General features: G+C 46.7%; 1 protein-coding gene across 1 annotated transcript in view; it reads left to right on the top strand.

Annotated features, from left to right (window-relative positions):
• The window catches only part of NECAB2 (N-terminal EF-hand calcium binding protein 2), a 71,281-nt gene that overhangs the window by 14,313 nt on the left and 31,099 nt on the right, over positions 1-25,869 (top strand). Inside the window, exon 3 of the mRNA XM_054269322.1 lies at positions 23,325-23,433. Coding sequence (XP_054125297.1) covers positions 23,325-23,433 — 109 coding nt within the window. The remainder of the gene's footprint in view (positions 1-23,324; positions 23,434-25,869) is intronic.

The following is a 25,869-nucleotide window of genomic DNA, read 5'->3' as shown; positions in this document are numbered from 1 at the left end:
ACTTGCACAGGACTTGAAAGCAACTTGGACTTCTATAATGTGGCTATCAAGGCATCCAAGGCAGAAAAATTAAAGCATTGTAACTTTGGGTGTTTTTATTGGATCCTAAAAAGATGCTAGGTTAGGGCACTGATAACTCCATATATATAAAAATAATATCAGAATAAAAAAAACCTGAACACCTAATAAGCTTCTCGTTGCACACATAACCCTTCTTTCCACAGTGACAAGCCCTGTGGTGGATCGTGCTTTAACTGTGAGCCCTTGGGTGTTTTGCAGTTCCTGTCTTAATGGGTTATCACTCTTCAAAACCACTTATTTCTAGAGCCAGGTAATTACCTTCTGCATGGCCACTGCTCCTCATGTGCTGGGAAAACCTTCAGCTATTCCTATCCTGCTGGTGCATCTAAATTAAGTCATTAGTTCTCAGTGAGAATATTTATAATTCTTGCATAACAAAACCAGTATTAGCAGCCTCCCACATATGAATAGAAAAATTCAGTGATGAATCAGGCTTTGTTACTATGGATAAATCTGATAGGTCTTCCATGACCAGATGACCAGTCTGAATGTATTTATCATTGTCTTTTGAGTAAATAAGAAAAGATTTGCATTTAGATAGTCTAGATTTCATGTGACGATCAAAAAGCACCTTTTTGTAAGGCTGTGCAGTCACCTTTATTTACAAGGAGAAAGTTTGAATTTGTTTTCAGTTATTTGGACTCCTGTATCATCCCCAAGGTCTCTCAGTTACGCTTCCAAGTCCTTGCAAAGCTCACAGCACATGATTTGGGAGGGAGGACATCTGCTTGAATTGGGACATGCTGTTCCCAAAATAATAAACAAACCTATGCACCAGATGATGAATTTTGAGATAATTGTGAAAGGTGGCTGCTGGCCACGCTCTACAGGCTGTCATTAGATGTGTCCAGTACTTCTATCCACCCTTCATCACTGTGAACCTAGGAAAAGATTCTGTGATTTGATTTTCATCATTGACTGGCATGAAAGGGCACTTCCCATCTGCTTTCAGGGCTGCCTTTTTCATTCTTCAAAGATTTGAGGGTGTCTGCTGCATGCTGTGTGCAGCAGAAATGAAGAGCTGGGAGTATTTTAGGATCTGTTTTTCTTCTAAAGTCACTTCCTGTTGCTTGTTAGCAAAGTCATGTTACAATCAAAGGGTGGAATTTTTTTTCCTGGATTACCTTAATTCTGCAGGGCAGACCTTGAATTGGGTGTACTGGGTTATGACTTTGTAAACAATTGCACCCTCATGTGAGTTATGCAGCAGCCTGGCTTTAATCAGGGCCCACACGTGGCTTGCTTAGTGCCAGGCTTAAGCCAGAGAAGGTTTGAGCTGGGCAAGGTTTGGATTCAGCCCAGAAACCCCCAAGAACTCAAGTCAATGATGTGACAGCACAAAAACTTTAATTTCCACGACAGAAATGCCCATATTCCACCTACTTCTGCACAACATCGATTTATGGCCCAGTACTGTCCAAAATTGTAATTTCTGTTGTCCTGCTCCTGAAGCCTTTTCCTGCTGGGAGAACAGGCAGCCAAAATAGAAAGTGCTGTGAGATCCTTCATTGCAGTGGGCAATGGGGGCACTGCTGGTCTCAGTGTGAGCACCAGGAGCAGGGAATGGCACTGGCAGGGTTATAACGAGCTGGGAATGTTCCTCTGTTTAAACAGAGTGCAACCTGTGTGCTGACACTTCAGCTGGTCTCTGGCAGCCCGAGTTCCTGACTGATCCTCTGCAGAGTGCCCTTTCCTCACTATTCAGGGTACTTTGCAGTGCAGGTGGCCATCTCCTGTGTCCTTGCCCTTTTGTTGTAAAACCTCAGCTAGAATATCAATCTGACTTAAAGAAAAACTTAGAAAATCAGCTTTCCTTGGTATTTGGCCTCCTTCAGGCGTGCTTGCTGCCTGTGGTGCTTTGCTGCCTTGTGCCTGTAGAATATATTCAGCCACATGTTGCTGCACTCCAGGGCTGTGCTGGCAGCTCCTGGCTGCCTTTTGTGCCCAGCACATCCCTCCCTGTGGCTGCTGAGCCTTTCTTTCCACCCTTTCTCAAAAACCCAGCTGCTGAGCAAAACCCGTGGTAAAGCCATTAACTGCTGTAACCCTCAGGGCTTCCTGACATTTCTGCACCAGCAATAAATGGATTTGAACCTCAGAGTCAGTCAGACACCGAGCACACAGGCTTTTACACTTGCATATTAGGCTACACCTCAGCCTGTTAAAATCTCAGATGATGCTGCTGACCTGGAGGGTCATCCCCCTGTGAGCACCATCTGGGCAGAGTGTCAGCCCCTGGGCCACTGCTGAGCTGTGATCTCTGTGCTCAGATGTGGGGGAGCAAACTGGAGCAGAGCTTTTGCCTTGGAAACCCCCACAGCCTGCCCCACGGGTGGATTTCCAGTCTGCTCCATCAGCTGAGCCTTCCTGCTGTCTGTGTTTGTCCCTGTCTGAGGCTGAAACCTGCCTGCCCACCTTGCTCCCTGTGCTCAGTGAGTGCTGACCTGGCAGGGCAGGGAGATGCTCATGTTGGGGCTCTGCCCCATGGCTGGGCACTGGGGAGGGCAGCTGTGCTCAGAGTCTGTGCATTTTCACAGACAATGCTCTTTCTCTGCTCCATCCACCCTCTCAGCTCCTCCTTTCAATTCCTTCAGTACAGAGGGCTGGAGACAAACAGCAGCTGTGAGTGCCCCCAAGATGAGCAGGGAGGGGCTTGGAGCAGGGGTTGTGCTCTAGCCTGGCAGTTTGGGGCTGAGAGGAGCAGGGGTTTGGCTTTATCCTGGCAATTTGGGGCTGAGCCTCTGATCCCCAGGGCAGCGTTTCCTTCAGCTTTGAAGCACACTGAGTAGGGTCTGACACACAGTGCAGCCCAAAGGAGATGAAGTTTATTTTCTTCTTCTCTTTGTGGATTGGGAGATGTGGGTTTTCTTCTGCAAGCCTCATTAGAAGCTTCAGCTGGACAGGAATAAAAGGGATATATCATTGTAAGAGATTTAATGGCCATGTTGTGGAGAGTGGGAATAAAGGATTGTTGTTTACCAAGGAGACTTTGAAAAGCTGCTCAATTAGCTGAGAGGATTTTTAAAGATGTTTCTTTCCAGAGCCAAAGTTGAGAGGTTTAACTGGGAGCTGCAGAGCAAATGTGTGTACATGGCACAAGGACAGCCAGCAAAGGGCATGATAAAACACTTGTGGAGTTATTACCTTGTAAACCCAACCCCAAAAATGTAACCTTTATTGATAGTACCTTAAAAGTGGTGGCTCTTGCCCTGGTTTTTCTGGAGCATGAGGACTGTTGACCTGGAGTGGCATGGCTGTAGGTATCCTGATAGCAATTTCAGTTGTAATATTATATTAATGTATTTAAATTAAATTAATGTGTTTAAATATTATATTAATGTACTTTTCTTGTTGATGGGAATCTGCCCTGACATCTCATCTGAGTTCATGACACAAGGCCTGAGCTGATTCCAGCTCCTTGTCTGGGCCAGGCGCTGGGAACGTGCCTCTTGCTCAGGTCAGTGGTAGCAAACCTCAGAGGGGAGATAAGGGCCAGGTAGCTCGAGAGGGGCACCCTCCAGAGGGGACAGCCACCAGCTCTTTGTGGGTCTGTGAGGTTGGGCTGCACCAGGAGCACCTGCTACCCGGGCAGGGACAAACCAGTCCAGGTTTGGTGGGGAATGGGGCACTTCTCCTGCCACAGGGAAGCCAGGAAATGTGGGGATGAGATGTGGCTGTGAGTGCTGGCTCCTGTTTCAGGAGAGGAGGGAATCTGCAGGAAGGTCTGCTCTGCATGGAAATGGCTGCACAAGGGCAAGGGAACGCTCTGGTTAGAGTGGCAAGTCAGGGAAGTGATGGACATTGAGGATTTAACAAATTTTGATCTTTCTCATTAATATCTCATCTTGCTTCTCAAAGTAGATACAGCAAATTGATATTTATTCTGCTAATGTTGTTTTTGTTTTCTTGGGTTTTGGCTTGGTGGAGGGTTTTGGGTTTGTTTTTTTTTTTTTACAGACACACAATTTTAAAGTGCTTGGAAAGGACTTTTGCAGCTCAGCTAGATATAGCATCCTGGCAGATTGAATATGTGCTATAACTGAGATTGAAAAAGGCCTGGTTTTGTCCTGCAGCCTTGGGGGGAGTGTCAGTGCCACATTTCCCAAACTGCATTCAAAGGCACGGAGGGGCTGTGAGATGACTTCCTGCAAAGGTTCCATTTGTGCTCAGTGAATCTCCCTTGGGAGGGCTGGTGCAAATGCTGCCTTTGGTGCAGAGCTGCTCCAATCTGGGTGTTTTACCCTGATTTCCCCTGGGGCAGTTTGTGTGTCCCAGTGTGTGCTGAGGAGTGCCAGCATGGTGCAGAGTGACAGTGCACACCCAGGTGGAGGTGAGGAGTGTGGGGACTCCTTAAAATGCCTTTGCCACCACTACAGGCTTCTTCTGTGACACCCAGCTCAGGTTATTTCTCTTGCCACACCACCTGAATCTCACTGAGAGCTTGTATTGCTGCTTCTCTTCCTCAGGATCAGGGCTGTCCTGTGTTTGCCTTTAATCCCTGGGAAGGTCCCTCAGGGAAGGGGAGCAGATCTTTAGTGGAGGAGAAGCACTCCTTTTGCCTCTCTGCCTGCATGCTCTCCTCTGCTCTTGTTGCTGTGGGAACAAGGGACAGAGCACTGGGCTCTGGCATCCTTTTTAATTAGGTATCTTCTGCAGATCAGCTGTATTTATTGAAGATTTTTTATTATAGCTATTAAAATTAAATAAGGCAAAAATTGAATCCAGAACAAATACACTGCTGCAAGTTATCCTCATAATGTGCCAGCAATTTTTGCCTGACAATTGTGAGAAAATATGTTCTGGCAGCCTGTGTTCAGGCAATTGGCCAGGAACAGCTATAAATCCTGGGTATCTTTTTCTTCCTCTTATCTTTCTCACTCATTTAAAGTGCCAGATAACATACATGTGAGAGAAAGGTGTACCTTACTGACGTGCGGTGGGGAAAGGCATAGCTGAAGCCGAAACAATGATACCTCCACATCTTTAACTCCCAGCAAGGATAATCTGAGGGGCAGGAACAGCCAATCTTTTTATATGGGAGGATGAGTGAAATGGATGTTCATGGGGTGAGAAGAGCAGCCAATAGTTTTTCATGGGAGGATGTGTGAGAGCAGAGTGAAATGGATGTTCATGGGCTGAGAAGCAGGAGCCTGAGTGTCTCTGGTCCGTGGCTGCACCATGGGAAGGTGCTCTGGAAAAAGTCTGCACCACTTTCAGAAAGTTTTAGAGGTGGAGATAATTCTGAATTATTTTTTGAGTAGAACTTTCTTTTTCATGACCCTGCTGCACCCTTGGCAGAGGTGCAGGCTGTCTGTGCTGGCCAGGTGCCTCAGCAGAGCTGAGCTGCAAGGGGAGATGCTCTGGCCACGCTCCTGCTGCCCCTCTGCAGAGCTTTAGAGGGCTGCAACAGCTGGGCTCGGCCTCAAGGACCAGCCCAGCCTGACCTGGGGCTGGGATCCAAGATCAGACCCTGGTGCTGGTGTTGAGCCCCCATGGGAGTGCCTTCAGCCCTGCTTGGCTTCCCAGCCCCAGGCTCTAAGAGCAGCAGCACTCCAAGGCTTTGCTGAGTGTGGCTTTTGGGTGTTTCTGCTGCTTTGCACATCCAGTGGGGGCTCTTTCCCTTAATCCCCAGTGCTGGCTCCAGGAGCCCACAGAAGCTCTGCTTGAGGCACAAAGTGATTGTTGCTGTTCTGCTGTGCCAGCACCAAAGCACAGGCTTGGGCCTGGTCTGCTAATAAAAATCAGTGCACTGAGGCTTATTTTCCCTTCTAAAGGATCTTCTGTTCATCATGGACCTGCTACTTTTCCAGCTGGCTGCTTTGCTGGCTTTCAAACATGCTACACTTTGTTAAGCAAGGCTGCTTTTCCTTCCTTGCCTTTGTAGTACCAGCAGTTGCTTCTTTTTTCCTTTATACAACCCTCCCCACCTTCTAAAAGAGATTGAATTAATACAGGCAAAATGTTCAAGATTTATCAAAATCTTTACCAATGTATTCACATCAATAGGCTCTGCAATGTATAATAATAATAGCAATAATAATAATAATAATAATCATCATCATCATCATCATCCTTCCTTGGCACCTGCACCATCTGCAGAGAGCAAATGTGCAGCACTCATTTAACCCCTGTGACATCCCCATGGGGTGGGATAAGAGGAAAGGAAGGACAGAAGGGCAGGAAGGGACCATGGATTAATTTGAAATTTTCTGCCTGGAAAGCTGAGTGGTAGGAAGGCACAGGTTGCCTGTCTGGGTTTCAAACTGGAGACCAGAGGTGGGGAATGGGGAGTGCAGGGCTGTCCCTGGGCTTTTTGAAGCTCAGGCTTTGGCTGCATGCAAGCACAGCCACGTGCAGAATTGTCTGGTTATTCTTTTGTAGCTGGAGTGATCAATTAACACACTTGGTATGTGTCAAACAGTGGGGAAAAAAAGTGTGTGCTATAAATGGAAGCCCTTGCATAAGACTGTAAAAACAAGATAAAATATTTATATTTTTCAAAGAAAGGAACTAAACTCGTTTCCTCTCTCCTGCATCCTGTAATCTACTTGTAGGAAAACAGCAGAGTTTAGATCTTGCAAAAGGTTTTCCTAAGCTGGAAATCAGAGGGGGGAAATGGTTTTCTAGCATTTAACTGGAGGTACAATTAAATGAAAATAAGTTATAAAAGTGGGGCTGTCCATAGCCAGGAATATTAAACCCTCCTGTACCAAGAGCAGCCTGAGAGAATGAGGTGCTGAATGCTGAAATCCTGGGGAGATGAAGGGAAAGGAAAAACCAGGGGGGAAAAAAGGGCAAGGAAAAACCAAGCAGTGGGAGACGCTGCCTGCAAAATTGGCTGGAGCAGGGCACAGAGCTTTACAAACTTTTCAAACCCAATTGTTGCTTTCTAAATGAGGGGCCTGACATTTCAAAGGTCAGCGGGCAGGGAGAGGTGGCTGCTGTTCAGCAAATGCAACCTGACTGTGCTGTGCCTTGCCTGTCCTTCACGTGGGGCTGGGCACACAATCCCCGCAGATGTTTCTTAAAAAAGTGGATTTGCAATACCCAAACGAGGAGGGACAGCCGGTACTTCTCCCATTTCCCATTTCCTCTCCCTCTAGGGGGCTGATAATGGGGCAAGTGGGCAAGAAAGGTGGATGGGGTGTTGGGGGTGGATTTGGATGAAGGAGGTGCTCCCTCCCAGCTGGGTGAGCCCTCTGCAGACACAGCTCAGGCTGCTCACAGCAAACCCAGCTGGGGCTGGCTGCAGCTGAAGGAAAGATTTAGCAGGGCAAACAGACCCGTGGTTTCTTCAGAATCAAGTGATCCTTAAACTCTGGATCACTGGGGCCACTTGCTCCCTTCCCCTGTGCTTTTCTGAGAGCCCCTTACCACCCTGAGCAAATGATTGGAGAACCCAGGCACTGTGAAAGAAAGCAGTTTCTTATATTCATAAATCAGTACAGAGCAGGACTGGGCCATTGCAGTGCAGCATGAGTAGGGTTTTTTTCCTTTTTACTGTGTGTCTTCTAGAATTTTAGTATTCAGGTTTTAAGCCTGCAGTAGGTATTTCTGTGCTGGGCTGCTAAACCTTTGAATTGTCAGTATGCTGAGCATTTTGATCCTTTTATAAAACAAGAATGAGGATTAAACGTTTCTCGCTGCCCAGCGATTGCAGCAGCACTGGGTGCACATTCACAGGGGCTGGGCTTGCATCAGGAGCTTGATCAGCATCAGGAGCCACCTTGTTCTGTAGCACAGCCAAAATCCCGTGGGATTTGGGCAGGGAGGAAACCACAGAGCCCATTGTGAGCTTCCTTCTCCCTGCAAAAGCACAGCAGTGTGAGCTCCACGGGGGAGACAGGCAAGGTTTGGAATTAGCTGCTCTTTAATTAGGGTGGACATTTGGAAACAGCAAATATTGTGTCATCTCACAAGGACAATGTCACCAAAACTTCAGTCAGAAATGTCCCCTGATCAGGCACCACAGCAAACCCATTGGGTTTGCAAGAATTCTTTAGTTTCCTATCTCCTGGCTTATTATGTCCTCTTTTTTTGTGTTTCGCCCATGGCTTTGTGCACTGAACCAGTCCCGAAATCCAGCCTGTGCTAACAGTTTGGGAAGGCAGGAAATTTCAGAAATTAAGAGCCTGCAGAGAGCTGTGCTCCTCCAAGGCTGTGAGGATGCTTCTCTGCTCTCTGGAAAGCTTTTTCATGGCAGGTTTGGCACTGACATGTGAGCTGGTAGTGCTGGGAGGCAGAAAACCTCTCTGCAAACTGCTGCTTTGATGCAGCTCTCAGATGAGCCTTCTCCTGCACCAGGATGCTTCTTTCTTCAAATGGGCCCAATCTGTGCTGATAAATCACCTCCTCCACACGAGGAGGGTTTGATCAAACAGGAGATATCATCAAGGGCTAAACCTACCATTTTCTATTCCATTACCTACCATTTTCTATTCCATTACCTAAAGCTCATAATGCTCAGTGTATCAAAGGGGAACAGAGTTCCCTCAAGTGTTTCTATTGCCAAGCCAGGCAACCCACAGTGAGTTGTCCACGTGCAGAGTGGCTCCTGAGTTTTCTTTCTTGGTTGCTGGGTTATCTTTACTCCTGCTGTAGTATTCTGTAGTGCCTCTGTACTCCTGAGCAGAATTGAGCAGGGCTGTGTTCCCAGCTTAGGGCTCCTCAGCTTTGGGGGAAGAAAAAAGTGTTAGCAATTTGGATTTCCTATGTCTTGTACAGCATTTCCTGGCACGGCACTTCTGTGAATCTAGGTGCTCTTGGGTTCTGCTGGGAGGGTTTTTGGTGTTGTTTCTTTTTCTTAAAACTGTAAAAGGATTCCAATGATTTTCTTAACTGACCCTGGGGAAGCAGAAGAGAGCTCATCTGAGTGTGGTTTGTCTTGGAAACAGGTAAGAATCACCCTAAGGGCTGGAGGCCCTGAGTGCCACTGCTCTCCTGTGTAAATTGGGTTCTGCCAAAAGCAGAAGGGTCATGCTTCACCCCTGTGTCAGACAGCTTGTGTGTCCTGGCTTTCATGGGCCACATCCCCTTTTTCTCCTCCTTCCCAGCTGATTTCTCACATCCAGCTCTTCCCCCCTCTGTGACAGTGTTCACAGGGGTCTGAGGATGAGGGAAGAGATGAGGATCTGACTCCATGTTTCAGAAGGCCTGATTTATTATTTTATTATATATATTATATTAAAACTATACTAAAAGAATAGAAGAAAGGATTTCATCAGAAGGCTAGCTAAGAATAGAATAAGAAGGAATGAATAACAAAGGCTTGTGGCTCGGACAGAGTCTGAACCAGCTGACTGTGATTGGCCATTAATTAGAAACAACCACATGAGACCAATCACAGATGCACCTGTTGCATTCCACAGCAGCAGATAACCATTGTTTACATTTTGTTCCTGAGGCTTCTCAGCTTCTCAGGAGGAAAAATCCTAAGGAAAGGGTTTTTCAGAAAATATCATGGCTACAACACACCCTTCTGCTCTCCTGGCCTCACCTTTGGGCTCTGTGAGACCTTAAAGAGAAGAGAAGAGCTGAGAGCAGAGTTCCCTGTGCAGAGGCTGCAGTCAGTGCTGTTCTGCTGGGTTTCAGCATGCCAGTGTGGGCAGGGCTGCTCTGTGCTCCCCACTCAAACCCACCTTAAACCTGGCTGGTGCCCTGGGGAAGTTCTGCATCACGAGGTTCTGCAGAAGGCTCTGGAAGCCTCTCCCTGCCCATGGGCCTCTCCCTGGGATCTGTGTGATCCAGGCTCTCTGCAGGGCTGGGAAGGGCTGTGTGCTGCTCCGGGCCTCATGGCTGCAGCAGATGCTGCTGAGGTGGTGTGGAAAATTGTGAATTCAGCAACCACTAAGTAGCACACAGCATTAAAAATTCACAAAGACTCCTCTGAAACACGGTCTCCCAAAGAAGCATTTTGATGTGCTGCAGCAGGGCTGGGTGAGTGAGCAGGGAGACCCTTCCCCAGCACTGTGCTAGGAAACAGTCCCATGCACAGCTCACCCCAGTGGTTTGAGCATTTATGGTTCTCAATTTTCAATGAAAAACTGCAACAGAGAGGTTTTTTCCCTCATCCTTTCCTATTTAGGAACTCAGTGACCTGTTCAGGTTTGCTGTGGAAAAGTAAAAACTTGAGAGGCTGTTGTCAGTGTTCAGGAGAAGATATGAGGATTAAACTGAAACAAAACTCGAAATACTTTAGGTCTGGGATTTTCAAATGTTCCTTTGAAAGTTTTCTTTAAGAAGAAAAGCCAGATGACCCCATTTTTCCCTGAGGGGAAAAAACCTGAAAAAAAACAAACAAACTTGTAGGCATTTTTCCAATGACTTTGTCCTTCAGATGCCCTTTTTTTTTTCCTCATCTTGGCTTTAGCCAGAGTAAAACAGGCTGGGCTGGACCGCAGAGTGCCCGGGCAAGGCTGGGATGTGAGCACAGGAGGAGCTGGGGGGAGATGCTGAGAGAGGCAGGGGCCAGGGGGCTTCATGACAGGGATCTTGAGGTGGCACACAAGTTTCCTTCTGCCGTTTGAGCTGGCACCAGGGATTTTGGGTGCCTGTGCAGCCCGGACAGGGCGGAGCACGGCAGAGGCAGAGGGGGATGCTCAGCTGCCTGTGGGGATGCTCAGCTGCCCATGGGGATGCTCAGGTGCCCGTGGGGATGCTCAGCTGCCTGTGGGGATGCTCAGCTCTCGGTGCCAGCCCTGACCTACTTGTGAAAGCCGTGCCGTGGTCGGGGGAGGTTCTGCGGGGCAGCTGCAGCGATTCTTGTTACTATTGTTTCCATCATTTGTTTAATTTGTGGTTTTTCATTTGTACTTTATTCTCTGCTGCATGGGTCATTGCAGAAAAGGCAGCAAAACACCTTATCTTTCTTCTCCCTTAACCAAAAACCTAGATAAGAGTTCTGGAGGTTTAATAACCTACTTTTGAAATGAACAAACTGCAAAAAATAAACAGAGAAGATATTCATGCTGCAGCTTTGTTAAAAGTAGAAATCTGTGATTAAAGAGGTGCTAGTTGAATTTGCTGGAACAGAAAAACGTATTTAGGTTTTGTTTTTTCTTTGCAATCTTTTCAGAGCAGATGTGCCTTCCCTGCAGGACTGCTCTGTTTTGTGCTGCTCAGAGGCTTTGCTGGATGAAAGAGTGTACAAGAGATCTGCATTGTTTGCCTTAGAGAAGTTAAATATCTCTGACAGGGCTGAGACACCCATCCTGCCCTGGACAAATAGCTGGAGACACTGAGCAGAGGGCTTACATTTCCACTGTGAAAATAAATGGGAAATGCAGAAGCTTATTAAGTGGAAGCATAAAAATAAGAGCAGCTGTGGTGGATTGAGTGAAGTTTGGCTTGGCTGCTGTCCCCCTGCAGCCATGGGGAGCCAGGACAGACAGACCGTGCTGGAGACCTGCAAGGGCATCCCGTGGGGAGGGACCCCTTGGGCTCTCATTTGTACTGAAGCAGAGACTACTCCCAAAAAAATTATCTTTTGGCAAAGGGGTTTCTCAGAGAGGGACCATCAAACATGAGCAGTTGTTTTGTTTAGAGCCTGAAACTTTTTTCAACAGGGGTTTTGAGACTGCTGAGTTTCAAGAAATGAAGGATTAATGTTGCAGGAGGTCAGTGTTGTAGGTTTCCACCTGGACTTTACAGTTCAGGAACTAACATGAGAAACAAGTAATTAATGGTGCAGGCTCTGCATTTGATATTCAAGCACCAGTTGAGCCCTGGCACGGGGGGCTGGATGTCCTGTGTGCTGCAGATGATAAAGCAGGCAGGAAACTTCTTCTGCCTTCTGAGAATGCAAATGAGGAATCTGCTTTTCGTGTTAGCTTAATTTGCTGTCTTCATCTCTGCACAGCTTGTTAGCTGAATGGAAAACTGTTGATGCTGCCAATGCAATCTGGATATTGTTTCATGGGACTGCAGAAAGAGATGAGTTTGTAGCTCTCTAATCTGCAGCAATTTGCTGCTAATTTGTCAACAGTCAACAGCTCCAGTGGCCACCACATGGAAACAGCCCCGCTGCCACTGCCTGCCTCTGGTGGGTGTTGGTGGGAGGTCACTCAGAGCACTGCTTCTCATCATCCACTGCTTCTCATCATCCACTGCTTCCCATCCACTGCTTCTCATCCACTGCTTCCCATCCTTCTCATCCACTGCTTCCCATTACTGCTCCTCATCCTTCTCATCCACTGCTTCTCATCATCCACTGCTTCCCATCACTGCTCCTCATCCTTCTCATCCACTGCGTCTCATCATCCACTGCTTCCCATCACTGCTCCTCATCCTTCTCATCCACTGCTTCTCATCATCCACTGCTTCTTATCCACTGCTTCTCATCCACTGCTTCCCATCCACTGCTTCTCAGTTCTCATCCTTCTCATCCACTGCGTCTCATCATCCACTGCTTCTCATCATCCACTGCTTCTCATCCACTGCTTCTCATCATCCACTGCTTCTCATCCACTGCTTCTCAGTTCTCATCCTTCTCATCCACTGCTTCTCATCATCCACTGCTTCCCATCCACTGCTTCTCATCATCCACTGCTTCTCATCATCCACTGCTTCCCATCCACTGCTTCTCATCCTTCCCATCCACTGCAAGGCTTTGCTATGCACAGATAATGCTTATTTTACAAGGGGGAATCAGAGGAACTGTTGCAGTGACAGAACCCAGGTGGTTTTTCAGACTTGCCCCCGGCTCATTCCTGACACGCCACCATCACACAGGGACCCAGCACAGTCACTGCACCCTGGGCACTGCTTTTGGCTGTTGGACTGAATCCTCCAGTTAGACTGAAATGTAACTTCTGCTGTCAGAGATCAGGAAATCGAACCAGGTGTTACTGTTTTACCTGCAGCAATTCCCTTAGATGAACGCTGTGCTTCCCTGGGTAATGAAAGCACAGTTGAAATGCTCCCTATGGCTCCTGTCCAGGCTATCCCTGAGAGAGGCTGCTGTTGTGGTGTGGAGCAGTGATCCCCAGGAGCAGCTCAAGGGGAGCTGGTGGCAGTGATCCCCAGGAGCAGCTCAAAGGGAATTGCCAGCAGTGATCTCTCACAGAGCAGCTCACAGGGAATTGCCAGCAGTGATCTCTCACAGAGCAGCCTCTGGCAGCATCCCCAGGCTGTGCCCAGATCCATCGTGGTGCTGCAAGCCAGCCAAGAACAGCCTCGGCCCCAGGGAGGCTCTGCCCCTGCCATGCCCTGGCCACACCAGGACCACACTGCTGAGAGGCCACACCAAGCATTTCCATAAGTTTTTCCTCTTTTGCCTCTTCCTCATTTTGAAGCTGGCTGCTGGGTATAATGAGCTGGAAATAGTGCAAACCCTGCCTTGGCTCTCTGAAATATTCAAGTATCTGCAGGTTAAAAAAGCAAGCAGGAAGGCTGGTTAATGAGGAGCAGAGGGGAATTGGGGCTGTTTGGTGCCTTTTTTCTGAGCTTTCCAAGATATCTGGATTTAATAGGCTGTTGCAGAGCTGGGGTGCGCTGGAGTTGGGAGTGTTGGCTTCTGCTTTGGCTTGATTGAAACTTCCTGATCTATCATCCCAGGTTTACTTTTCCTTTTGATGTTTCTGACAAATTTTAATGATAAGTTTGGAAACTTTGTTGCTGACAGTTTGCCTGGAACTGATAGTGCAGAAATGTTTCAGCCAGCCCATTCCCACTCAGGCACAGCACAGAACTACATTGCCTTTCTAAATCTGGGATCTGAGCTGTTCCCAATCAGAAGTGGGGACATTAATTTGGCAGGAGACAGTGTGAGGGCCCTCTATAGGCTCCAGTGTGTTCTAAGAATGCATGAGGTTACTGTCAGTATGTTATGGTGTTCCCCCACATCTGAAGACGCAGCACCTGCTGTCTAAAATTTTCTCCTTTATCTCTCTCCTGTTTGCCATGGCCGTGCATCCCCTGCTGCTCTTCCAGGACTCAGAGCTCTGTGTGAGCCCCCTGCTCTGGGTTTGCTGCTGTCAGAGCACTGAGCTGTTCCTTAAACCCAGTGGGACACACAGAACATCCAACCTCTGCTCCAGCAGCAGAGCAGCTGTGCCCTTGCTGGGGCTGTTCCAGCGATTTCCTGAGAACATCACTTGTGCTCTGCTGCTCTGTCTGGGTGCAGGAGGGAGCTTCAGGGACTGATTTCCAGCAAAATGAAGCCTTTGGCTGCCCACCTGGAGATGGAAATAAAGTAAATCAGAGAATCATAGAATGGTTTGGGTTGGCAGGTACCTTAAAGCTCATCTAGTTCCAATCCCTGGCATGGGCAGGAACACATTCCACTGCACCAGGCTACTCAAAGCCTTGCACTGAACACTTCCAGGGATGAGAAGTGACCTGATAAGCTTCAGAAGTGATATTTTGACTTGTCCCTACAGAGAAACCCAGGTTTCCCTCCTGGCTGCTGAGGCCAGGCTCTGGTGTGTGTGTGTGACCTGTGCTCAGCCAGCCTGGGCAGGGGGACCCTGAAGGTGTTCCCCAGGGGAGATTCTCAGAGGGTATGGTTCACCATATCTTTTTCTTCAGATATGGTGAAGGTCTCTTGGAGTTCAGACAGGCAGGAGCTCCCTCAGATCCCACATTATTCCTGTAGGAGACCTGAAGGGGAGCACAGCAGGTGCTGCAGTGATTTTACATCTCTGCCCCAAGACTTCTCCCTCCCGGCAGAAATCTCCCCAGTGGGAAGCCCCTGGAGGATCACCATGGCATGGCAGGAGTAAGAGCCTTGCAGCAGCTTGAAACCATGCACAGCTTTTGATGTGAGAGTGGGGAACTGCAAAGGAGTCTCCCAAATAAACCCCTTGCTCTGCTTTGATGTGGCAGGGCTCAGGAGCAGAGTTAAATTTCTCTCTGTGATTCCCAGGCCACCTCTATTCTGCACACAACGAAATGCTTAACCTTGCAGGGAGTCATGTATCACACTGCAGTTTGCTGATGCATGAAAATTAACTATTTTTTGCATAGGAAAATAGCAGCTATGCTATTTAATAATTTAGTATAAGTATCCAAATATCAGTTTTTCCTCCTACTATTTATTTTATTGCATTTTTCCTTGTCTGTAGTAATTCTTGTCCAGAATAGTTATTTTTAGGGCACTGCAGGAGATAAGTTCTGCTGTCTTTTAGCAAGGTCTCCCTGTAAGGATTTTGCCTTAAATGCAAGGAAGAACTTTTGAAGTCAGGATTTACTGCTCTGGGATGGTTGAAGCACAGAGTGATCTCATATTAACAACAAGCTGTGCTGTCTTTGTGTTTCATTTCCACTCTAGATCAAATATTTAGAGAGGCTGCTAGTGGCTCATGGCTTTGACAGGGGTTTGGTAGAGGAAAGTTTGCTGATGTTGTTTAAATCACAGAATGGTCAAGGCTGGCAAAGCCCTCTAAGATCATGGAGTGCCCTTGGAGTCTCTCACTGTCCCCAAGTGCCACATCTAAAATCTTAAATGCCTTCACAGAGGGTGATCCCACCACTTTCCTGGTCAGTCTGTTCCAATGCTTGACCACCCTTTTAGTAAAGAAATTTTTCCTAATATCAAATCTGTGCACAGTGTTTCAGGAAGGTCACTGTAGAAAGGGTCTGCAGCAAGGCTGCCTGGGAATAAAGAGAAATTTTGGGGATCAAGTGGTAGAGATCAAAGGTTGATGATGTTGCAACCACTTCTCTCTGCACAATCTCCTCTAAAACAGAAATTCAGATTTTGTATAGCTGAGTCTGCAATGTCGCATGTTACACCTAAGGGTTCAAATATAAAAAGAAGGTGGGACCTGTGGGGAGGGGAGACACTGGAGGCACTTTAATGGAGAAGGAGGTAAATGTTCAGTAGATGTTCAGGATGACAGAGAGGGGGTGAGACTAAATAGCAATGGAGAGAGCAGGGCAGGAGTTTGGATATGTGGAGAACCAAAGCCTTTGGGAGGGATAATGAGGCAGTTTGGGTCAGGAGCTGCAGGCTCTGCACAGGAACCTCCTGCTTTGCTGCGCCTGTGCTTGTGGAGCTCACAGGGCAGAGCCTTCACATGAGTAAATAAATCAAAGGTGCTAAAAAGCGATGGTTGTTCAAAGTCAGTCATCCATTTAATAGCACCCAATATAAAAAGGCAGTCTCAGGTCAACTAAGATGAAAAACAACTGAGAGGCAGAGGCAGTTGTGTGTCTGGAGCTGAGCTGGGTCTGCTGGTGGCTGCAGCAGCCTGGAAACAGAGATTTCCTGATGGGGAAAGTGAAGGAACAGAGGTGAAGGGATGTCCCCAATCCCTTCATCAGCCACTAGAGCAGCAAGCAGTGTGTTGTCAGCATTATTCTCATACTAAATCCAAAGTGCAGCACTGTACCAGCCTCTAGGAAGAAAATTAATTCTATCCTGACAAAAAAAAAAAAAAAAAGGACACTCCATTATTTATTTATTTGTTTATTTATGTATTTAATACTGTTTATTTGTGGTCCATAGCCCAGAGGTCTGCTTTGTGCTATGACACTGACCCTGGTGCAAAGACTTCTCTTGGCTGCCCGGGCTGGAGCCCAAGGCACCCATGGAGAATTCACCTGTTGCCTCTCAAAATGAGTTCTCTGCCAGGTGGTTGCTGCCTGCAAGCTCTGCTTTCCTGGCCTGAGTGTTTCCCCCTGTTCTGCCCCAAGCCAGACCAATGTTCGTGCACGCAGGGTCCCACACAGGGCTCAATGCCCTGCAGCCCACAGCAATTGTACAGAGCACCTGGAGGGGCTGACTCTGCTTCCCTTGTGCTGCTGCAGGTGTGAAACAAATGCACTGAAATCAGCTCTTGACATTCCTTTTCTTTTTAAACTGAGAGCAAATAGCCTGGATAGTGAAAGGAAAACTGAAGCACGTTATCTCCTGTTTTCTGGAGGAAAATGGTGGCTGGAGAAAGCTCTGTGGGCTACAGGCATTTCTGTCTGAATCCTCTTCTAAATGTTTGGGTGATTTTTGCTATAACCTCTATTAAGCAGCAATTACATTGAATCAGCCAGGCTATTTACACCCTGGGGAAGACTAATTCCAGCACTTAATTTATAAACAACCTGGAATTTCTGTGGAAGGCATTCCTAGATACCTGTGATCAAAAGTCCAATATAATGGGTGAGCACAGAAACCACCCCTCCTCACACACACATTTAAATCAGGTCATTACAGCAGGCTGAGAATTATGTGGGAAATAAGTAGAGTCTTCACAAAAGATAGTGAGAGAAAATGTGTTATATCAGTCCTGCCTGTCTCCCTACCTACAGCTTACATTTGATAACTGTCTATAGCTGCCATTAAAAATAATTTCAAAATTACTTCTAACTCTAGGATGACAAAAGGCTTGATTTCATGATAAAAGCGGAGCAGCTTGGGGAAAATTCTGGCATGCTAATGGACACTGCTTAATGCCCAGGCAATTTCTGATGGGAATGAGGTGCAGTTTTCTGACTACAATGGAAATGCCATTTTTCTCCAGCCCAAGTCCTACAGGGAAGATTCCCAGGCATTGTCTGCTTGGTGCATGCAGCATTACCCATCACCCTAGACAAGAACCAGGCTTTAAGTCATTCCTCAATATCTTATACTGACTGAGGTGGTAATTTTGAAATGAAAGTCACTTTTCCCCTATTTTAATGGAAATGAGAAGGCTAATCCAGCCACAAAAACAATCCTCAGTCCTTCTATCCAGGGCCATTCCCTTGTTTTGGGTATGTCCCAGTTTCAGTTTTACGACAGAACTTCATCCTATGCTGCAAAGAAGAAAGGAGAAGTGCATAATTGGGTAAATATTGTGTTTGATGAAGACAAAGGTTAGCCAAATTCCCAAAGAAGAGATGATCTTCATTTCTGGGATGAATGACTGGGGAGAGGACCTGGCTGACTCCTTAATGGATGGATGTTCTTTCATTTCCTCTGTACACCTGATGTTCCTCCAAGGCCTCATCCAGGCCCAGGAAGGAAAGATGTTCTGGGAAGATAAAACCCCCAGAGGTCTCCATGAGCTGATGGCACAGAGGGGATGCTGGAGCTGGAGCTGGAGCTGCTGGGGCAGTGCCAGTGAGCTTTGGGGGGTGTGCCCAGGCTGCCCCAAACGGGGGCACTGCCACAGGAGCTGTCCTGGGTCACATGGAAAACAGCACATCAAAACTGTGCTCATGGCAAGGAGGCAAAGGAGGGGATCATGCCCAGCACACAGAAAAGCATTTATCAAGTGTTTTTCAACGAGTTGAACCCCAGATCCTGAAGTTCAATCCCTGGCTTTGTATGTTGAATTGTCTTCTGGGCCAGCCTTTGCAGCCCTGTGCCAGCATTGCCCAGCAGGACCCTCCAGCATTCCCAGCTGCATTAGGAATGCACAGGAGTGCTTCATACAGATTATTCACTACATTGGAAACACCAATATATCTCTCAGGTTATCTGCTTGGTGTGGCACTGACCCTTGTGCAAACAGCTGTGCTGGGCATTAGTTAAGTTTCAAAATTATGGAGCCGTTCAGTCAATTTCTTTCACTAGAAAATTACTGTAATTGTAGTAATTTCCTTGTAATGATGTGTGCTACATCTCATTAGCAAAGGCACTGGCAGGGGCTGTGCTCCAGTGCCCATGGCCCTGTTCTTGTGCAGAGCCACCCAAACGTGGGCTGTGCTGGCTCTGCAGCCTCACCAGGGCAATCTGGGGGTGAATCACCAGCTCTGGGGTGAATCAATCTCCAGCCCTGCTCCCGGCTGAGGGCCACTGCCCCAGCACAGCACTGGGAGGCTGCAATTGAGGTGGGTGGATTTGGGGTTTTTGCCTGGGTCAGTGGTGAGGAGCTGCAGATGATTTTTGGAGCGGGCTGGGTGGTGCACAGCCCTTCTCTGCCCAGTGGAAAGGTTCAGATCAGACCTGTGGGGCTGGAGGTCATTTTCCCCAACAGCCCAGGATGGAAAGCTCAAGCCCACATTCCCCTTTGGTTAAATGAATGAAGTCTCTCCTCCTGGCTTATGAGGGGGCTGGATGGAAGGTTCTGTGTGGAAGCCAATCCCTGTTCAGGGTGGAAGCCAATTCCTGTTCTTGCTGGCTCATGTATCTGCACATGCATACCCCCAGGAAATAAGGAAAAATAGTTCTCATTTTTATTCACAGGCCCCACTAAAATCCAATTTGCTTACCCATAGCTGTTGGGCGCTTGCAAGTAAGTGGAGCTTAGAGCATTTTAGAGCTCACAGAGCAATAAAAGTAAATAATGAAGAACAGTCATAATAATAGCTGGAAAATATATTCATAATATATCTGGAAAATATATGAGCAGTCTCAGCCTCATGTAATTGAAAACATATTTAGCAAACTCAGGCTCAGAACAGTGACCTTATTTTGTACCTGCTTTAAGCCATTTGTACCACTGAGTGAATTTCCAGAAACTCAGCCACCAGATTTCCTATACTTTGGACGATTTATGATCTCAGTTTGATTTTTTCCCTGGGCTGTGTTAGCGAGTGAGAACAGCTTGATTGTGTGAGTTAGAAGGTATAAAAGCCACTTCTGGACTCCTCACATTTTCATGATGGCAAATGGAGATATAATAACATCCCAGTTGGGGCTTTCTGATGCTCTCTCCCATGTCCTTCCCTCTTCAGTCAGTTCTAACTTTGATAACTCTGTTGGGCTGGTAATTTGCTTTGGTCTTTGCCTGTGATTGAATTATTTTGAAAAGCTAGGGGAAAATGAAGATTGCACTCTCAGGAAGGAATGATGGCAGGATAGCTGTGGCCTGATGATCTCTTTTCTCAGCCCATCAGTGTGAGGGAGGCAATTTCTAGTTAGTGGCACTTGTCCTTGCCGCAGCTGGGCGTTACCCTCAAGTGCTGGGTGTAAAGGGGAGGGAGGGAGTCAGTGGAAACAGATTGTCTGCCTTTAGTATGGCAGCCCAGATAAAAAAGTCACAAATACTTGTGTAGATCTAGATCTCTAGATTTTAAGATCTTTATGATCTAGATCTCTTTGAGAGATCTAGATCACCTAGATCTACACAAGTATTTGTGACTCTTTTTGGTTTTTTGTGATTTTTTTCTCTCTTTGAGAGATCTAGATCTTAAAAATGATGGAAACTTTATTTGGTTTAGTAAGATATGGTAAAGAATCTCACTTTTCCCCTTATGCTTCCTGTCAGGAGCAGCTCCCACGGGCTGAAAGATCCCAGAGCAGCTCTCCAAGGCAAGGAGGGGGTGAGCCTGAACCAACTGAGGCTCTGCCTGTCCCTGTGGAGAATTGGCACCTCTTGAACCCAGCAGTTTTCTGCAAAAAGCTGCTTTCTGGAAGCCTTATCCATTATTCCCTGCTGAGTGCAGACTCTTGTGCTGCAGGAGAAGCTGGGCCTGTCCTGATAAGGCTCCTCCTGGCCCACAGAGCCCCATCAGCTCTCCCTTATCACAGCAGCTGCTGCCAGGGGACCTGGTGCTGCTGCCATTGTGGCCAATCCTCCTCACCAGGGGCTTTTTAACAGTTTAATCGGAGCTGGCAGATCCCAGCCCCTCTCTGCTGTACCTCTTATCACCCTGAGGTTCCCTGAAGGCATCTTTGCCTGCTGGGCTCCAGAAACCCAGGCTCTCAGGCTGCTCCACAATTATAGATATGCAGCTCAAGGATTATCTCCTTACTCAGAAAGGTTTTTGCTTTGTGTGCTTGCAGACAAGGATTCCAGTTTACATTAAATAATCATCAGCTTTGAGCTGACTGGTTCTTGGTGCTGGTGGCTGGGGGGGAGATGAAAGTCCTGAGCACTGCTTGCAAATAAAATTGGTACTTTTATTCAAATTCTGTGGGGTCAGAATGCTTTTATTCAAGAAGTTCTGTGGGGTCTCCAGACAATAAAAATTAAATAAAACTCACTGTCACCTCCTCCTTCCTCTAGATCCTTGCATCATTCTGTTTTTCCATTACTTCAGGCTGTTAAATGCCAACAAAAATTCAGTGCAGGTTGATTTCCAGTGCTCTGACCTGTCATGGTACTTGGTATCTGTCTGCCTGTTCTCTCTGGACACTCTGAGATAGGAGTCAGAGCAGTGGTTTGGCACAGATTTCAAACACAGATATTTCAGAAACTGCAGCAAAAATGCATCCTGGAGCACTTTACTAAATATATATATATGTATATATATATCAAAACCCCAGAGCAAGAGTAAAATGCAAGACAGAAGTTATAAGATATAAACTAGATGAAAGATGTGGATTTTTTGCCTTAAACTTAGCAACACCTTTGTGTTTTTCAGAGTTAAGTAAACTGTAAATTCAGATCAAAGAACTCTCCTGAAAAAAAAAAAAATCCACTCCACTTTACAGTTTCTCTTTCCCAGGAACTTGGTTTATGTGACTTTCCTGGGAATTTATTTCTGCTGCCCCGCGTGTGGAAGGACAGTTTGAAGGTGAACAAGCACTGATTTATGGTTTACAATAAAGTGTTCTATATATAAAGAATTGCTTAGCCCTTGTGGGATAGCAAAGCTGTCATCCTTTTGATCGTGGTGCTTGAAGATGTGCATTCATCGCCAGGGAGGATCAGAAGAAGCCAAACCTTGATCTTAGCCAGGATCCTGCACAAATGGGAGCACTGGGGGGGGAAAGCTCCTTGTGCAGGGGTGCCGGGGGGAGATGGGAGCTGGGGATGGGGCTCCTGCCTGGACAAAGCCTTTTTGTCTCCTCCAGGACAGGGTGGCAGCACAGGGTGACCCTCCAGGTGGCACTGGGGGATGCTCAAGCAACGGGCTCTTGCTGAAGTGCAGGTGCTTTAGTGTTCTGTAAACTAAAATAAAGCAGATTTGGGACCACTCCCTGAGCTGTGCATTGCAGATCTGCACCCTGCCTGCTGCAAAAAGGTCACATTTTGGGGAGGGAATGGGGAAAACAATGAAGGCAGCTGGACCCTGCCTGCAGCCATTGTGGTGCTCTGGAAATGGTGCCCTCCTCACCCAGTGCTGCTGCAGACTGCTCTCCTGCTGTATTCCTTCCATAATTGCCAATTAAATGGGCATCTGAGACTCAGTTTATCACTGCTCTAAATTTGTCTGTGCCAGGCAAGGGAAAAGGGAAACTGGGTTAGCATTTGGCAGTGCAGGTATGTTTTAGGAGCAGCAGCCTTACTTTGGGGAAGAAATATTGATGTGTATGTGGAGAGTTGGATAATTTTTTTCCTCTAGCATCATTTCCTGAAAAAGAAACAGCAGGGTTTATTATTGATTTGATTAAATAATAAATGATACATTCTCCTACCACAAAGTAGGCAGCATTTCGAGCCTGTGACTCTTCTGTGGATATGAATGGAAAGATCTTAAATAATATTTGACTTGGGGTAGTTATTCCCCCCAAGCACTGCTGCACAGCAGAGTGTGGTGTCAGCAGCTTGGACAAGAAATGATAAATTAGAGTTTCTTTAGAGTTTCTTTTGTCTCTCTCCTGTTGCTTTATTGCTGAGCTTCACAGGAGCTTTCTCACAGGAGCAGCTTTCTCTGTTCCTGTCCACAGAGCACAGAGCAAGGCTCCTGATTTATCAGCTAACTGTAATCCATTGTCACCTTATCAGTCTAACTTGTGACAGTCCTTCTTTTAGCCCCTTGTACATGAATTTGATAATTTCTTTTTCCTCTTGGTCATTTAAGGAGTCCCAGTATTAGATGAACACTGGGACCAATATATAAAATAACAGAAAATCTATGGCCAGATTTCCACATCAGTGAAACAGCTTCCATTTAACATTTCTGCCCAGAGCAGGGACATGGACTGTGCTGGAGAGGATGCAGAGATAGCAAAAGATAATGCTGTAATTTTATTGTAATTCCAGCCCAGGGTCTTTTCCTACCTGGTAAATGTCCTTTAATGAGCATCCTGTATCACTTGAACATAGGGTAGACAAAATACTCCATAATTTTTTTAATGTAATTCAGTTTTAGGATGAAGCTCACCAGTTTTTCCTCTTTGGTTTTGAGCCATGCTTTGGGTTAAGAACCCAACCAGTTGCCAATGGCCACTGCATCCCTATCCAGGAGCATCTTCATTGTTCTGGGTCATCCTCTTCCTCTGCTCTGGTCCATCATCTTCCTCTGCTCTGGGCCAGCCAGAGCTGCAGGGTCCCACCCTGAGGCCTGCCAGCCCTGCTTTGGCTGAGGGACAGTTCTGCAGAGGCATTGGAGATAATTTTGGTGTGAAGCTTTAAATCTATAAAATAACTCTTGATTTTCAGCCTTGCCCCCTCCCTTTGCTGTCCCTAATGGTGCTGTGTTGCTGTTTGCAGATGATGGGAAGCTGTCCCTGGAGGAGTTCCAGGCCTTCTTTTCTGATGGGAACCTCAACGAGGAGGAACTTGAGAAGCTCTTTCACACCATTGACTCAGACAACACCAAGTAAGCCCAGGGTGCTGACACCCTTCCATTTCACAGTGTTTGGATCATGGTAGGGTGTGCAGCAGCTCTGCACAGGCTGCAGGAGTGCAGCTTGCTTTGCAAAACTCTGTAAAATCTCCATTTCTGCTTGGTCTGTGTCTTATCCTGACAGCCATTATGATTTCTTTTGTCCTGGTGGTTTTTCAGGCCATTTTCTGGCCTTTACAGCATCTGAAACGATTCTTAGTTTAATGTGGGCATTTAAATACCTCTTCACTTTTTCACTTTATCTCAAAGCTTTGCTGTACTGTAAAAGGCAGCAGTGTGAATCTCTCTAAGCATGGACCTGTCCTGTCTCTTTGTGGTGTCTCTGCACCTGGACCATGCCTACTTCACTTCCAATCCCAAAAATGCCCTGGAAAGCTGTGATTGTTCTAGCACTTAAAGGAATAGCCCTTTATCTCCAAGGTGAGCAAGTGATTGAAAAATAATAATCTGGTTGATTATAAATCCTTCTGGCAGCAGGGGAATGGAGCTTTGCCCATGTGAGTGGTGCATTTTCTGCCACCCATCCAAAAGATCCAGTGGAAAGCAATGATTGTGCTGGAGGGCACTGGCACCAAAGCAGCAGCTGTGAAACTCATCAACACAGTACAAGGACTGCTGAAGAGTTTCCAAGAGCAAAGTAAATGTGAGGTTACTCAAAATCATGTCTTTTCAATGTGTGCACTTTCCAAAGTTTTCCAAGGTCAAAAATACCAAAGACCAGCTTGGTATTTACCTTTCCCTGCACCAAAGAAAGTTTAGTGATGTTATTACTCTTATTACTAAGTTTAGTGATCTTATTAGTGATCTTATTACTTTAACTCTCTGGGAATGATCCATCTTTTCTAAAGGCTCTTCTCCCACAGCTGCTGCCTCCTGCTTTGTGGGTCTGCTTATCCAGCTCCAGGCGATGCTCCCAATGGGCTCCCAATGGACTCTTGGGTGCTCACCTGCCCCTATTCTGAAATAATTTCTGGCATTGCCTGAGCTTATCTGTGCCCACCTGGCCTTTGGAAGGGTGCAGATGGTTCATGTGCAATCCAGGACACTTGGGGTGAGTGTGGGGAAGTTTCTTTTGGTCTCCTTGAAATGGGAAATTTGATTGCAGCCCGTTTTTGCTTGGGGATTGTAGGGAATTTGCAGCTTCTCTGAGCCTTAGTAAGGGATGACATCTGAACTGGACAGAGAGAAAATGTGCCATTTGTAAATGTCCTGCAGCAGTGCTGCTGGCAAGGAGCCTTGGTGAGGAGCTCCCAAGTGTGACAAGAGCTCCCAGAGTCCAGCAGGGATTGTCCTTGGCCAGGCTGGCTGATGGAGGCATCAATACCTGTTAGGGACTGGAACGTGCAGAGAGCAGCAGAGCATCTGCTCTGCTTGGCTGGAGGGAAAAGCAACGAGCTGCTCACGCTTCCAAGCCAAACCCTGGCATGAAACTGGCACTTGTTTATTGATTTACAAAGCACAGACATCTACAGCAAATTTATCTAGCTGGGCAAGGAAAATGTTCCTTGTTTGTAATCTGCAAGAGCTGCCTCAGTCTTCAGAAGACCTATCCAGAGCCAGGCTTCCTTCTGCAAAAGTGTTTTTCTCTTTGAACTGGGTAATTTGCTTGATGCAGTCTTGCATCCAGTACAGTCCTTCAAGTCCAAGTCCTGTGTGCTTTCCCCTTGCTGTGCCCTGGGTATCTCACAGGGAATGGGTTGGAATGGGTTCTGTGGGAGCCTGGCAGGGGATGCTGCCCCTGAGTGAGAGGAGAGGAGTGGAGCTTTCCTTTTTCCATTACACAGGGGAACGCAGGAACAATATTAACTTGATCTTTCCCAAAGGCTGTTTGAATTAGTCTTTTGCTATTTGATAGAAGTTTATTTATTTTTAAGTTTTTTGAAACTCTGCTTTATCACATCTCCCCTTTTTTAATATTGGCCATAAAATCACAGCTTTGTTGCTATTTGATAGAAGATTATTTATTTTAAAGTTTTCTGAAACTCTGCTTTATCTCCCCATTTTTCTTTAATATTGGCCATTGTGTTTGTTTAGTGTGCAAAGCAAAGTTTGCTATTGAGATTACATTACAGCAAGAGGAGAAAATGAAGAAGATTATGTTCCTGCTGATTATTAGTAATTGCTGCTACCAGCCAATTACAAAATGTTGATTCAATTTCCTGGGGTATTTTTAGCATCAGAGAGCTGCCTTACTGGAGTGGAGGAAATGAATGTCTGCACCAGTTTCTTGACTGGGATTGTCTGGGGAGACAGTGGAAGAGAGGAAATCTGTGCAGAGGAGAGGGAGGATGAGGTGGGCTGAGGATGCAGGAGGAGCTGTGCTGCTCTGGGTCTGAGGGGCTGTGGCTGGAGGAGCCTGAGCTTCTGTCCCAGAGCCCCCAATGACAGCAGGGTGCTCTCAGCAGGATG

The sequence above is a fragment of the Melozone crissalis genome, unplaced genomic scaffold (genome assembly GCF_028551555.1).
Source record: "Melozone crissalis strain CALT ecotype California unplaced genomic scaffold, PUWL_Pcris_2 ptg000007l_1, whole genome shotgun sequence".
Classification (NCBI taxonomy): Eukaryota; Metazoa; Chordata; class Aves; order Passeriformes; family Passerellidae; genus Melozone; species Melozone crissalis.
This window is presented reverse-complemented; position numbering and strand designations above follow the sequence as displayed.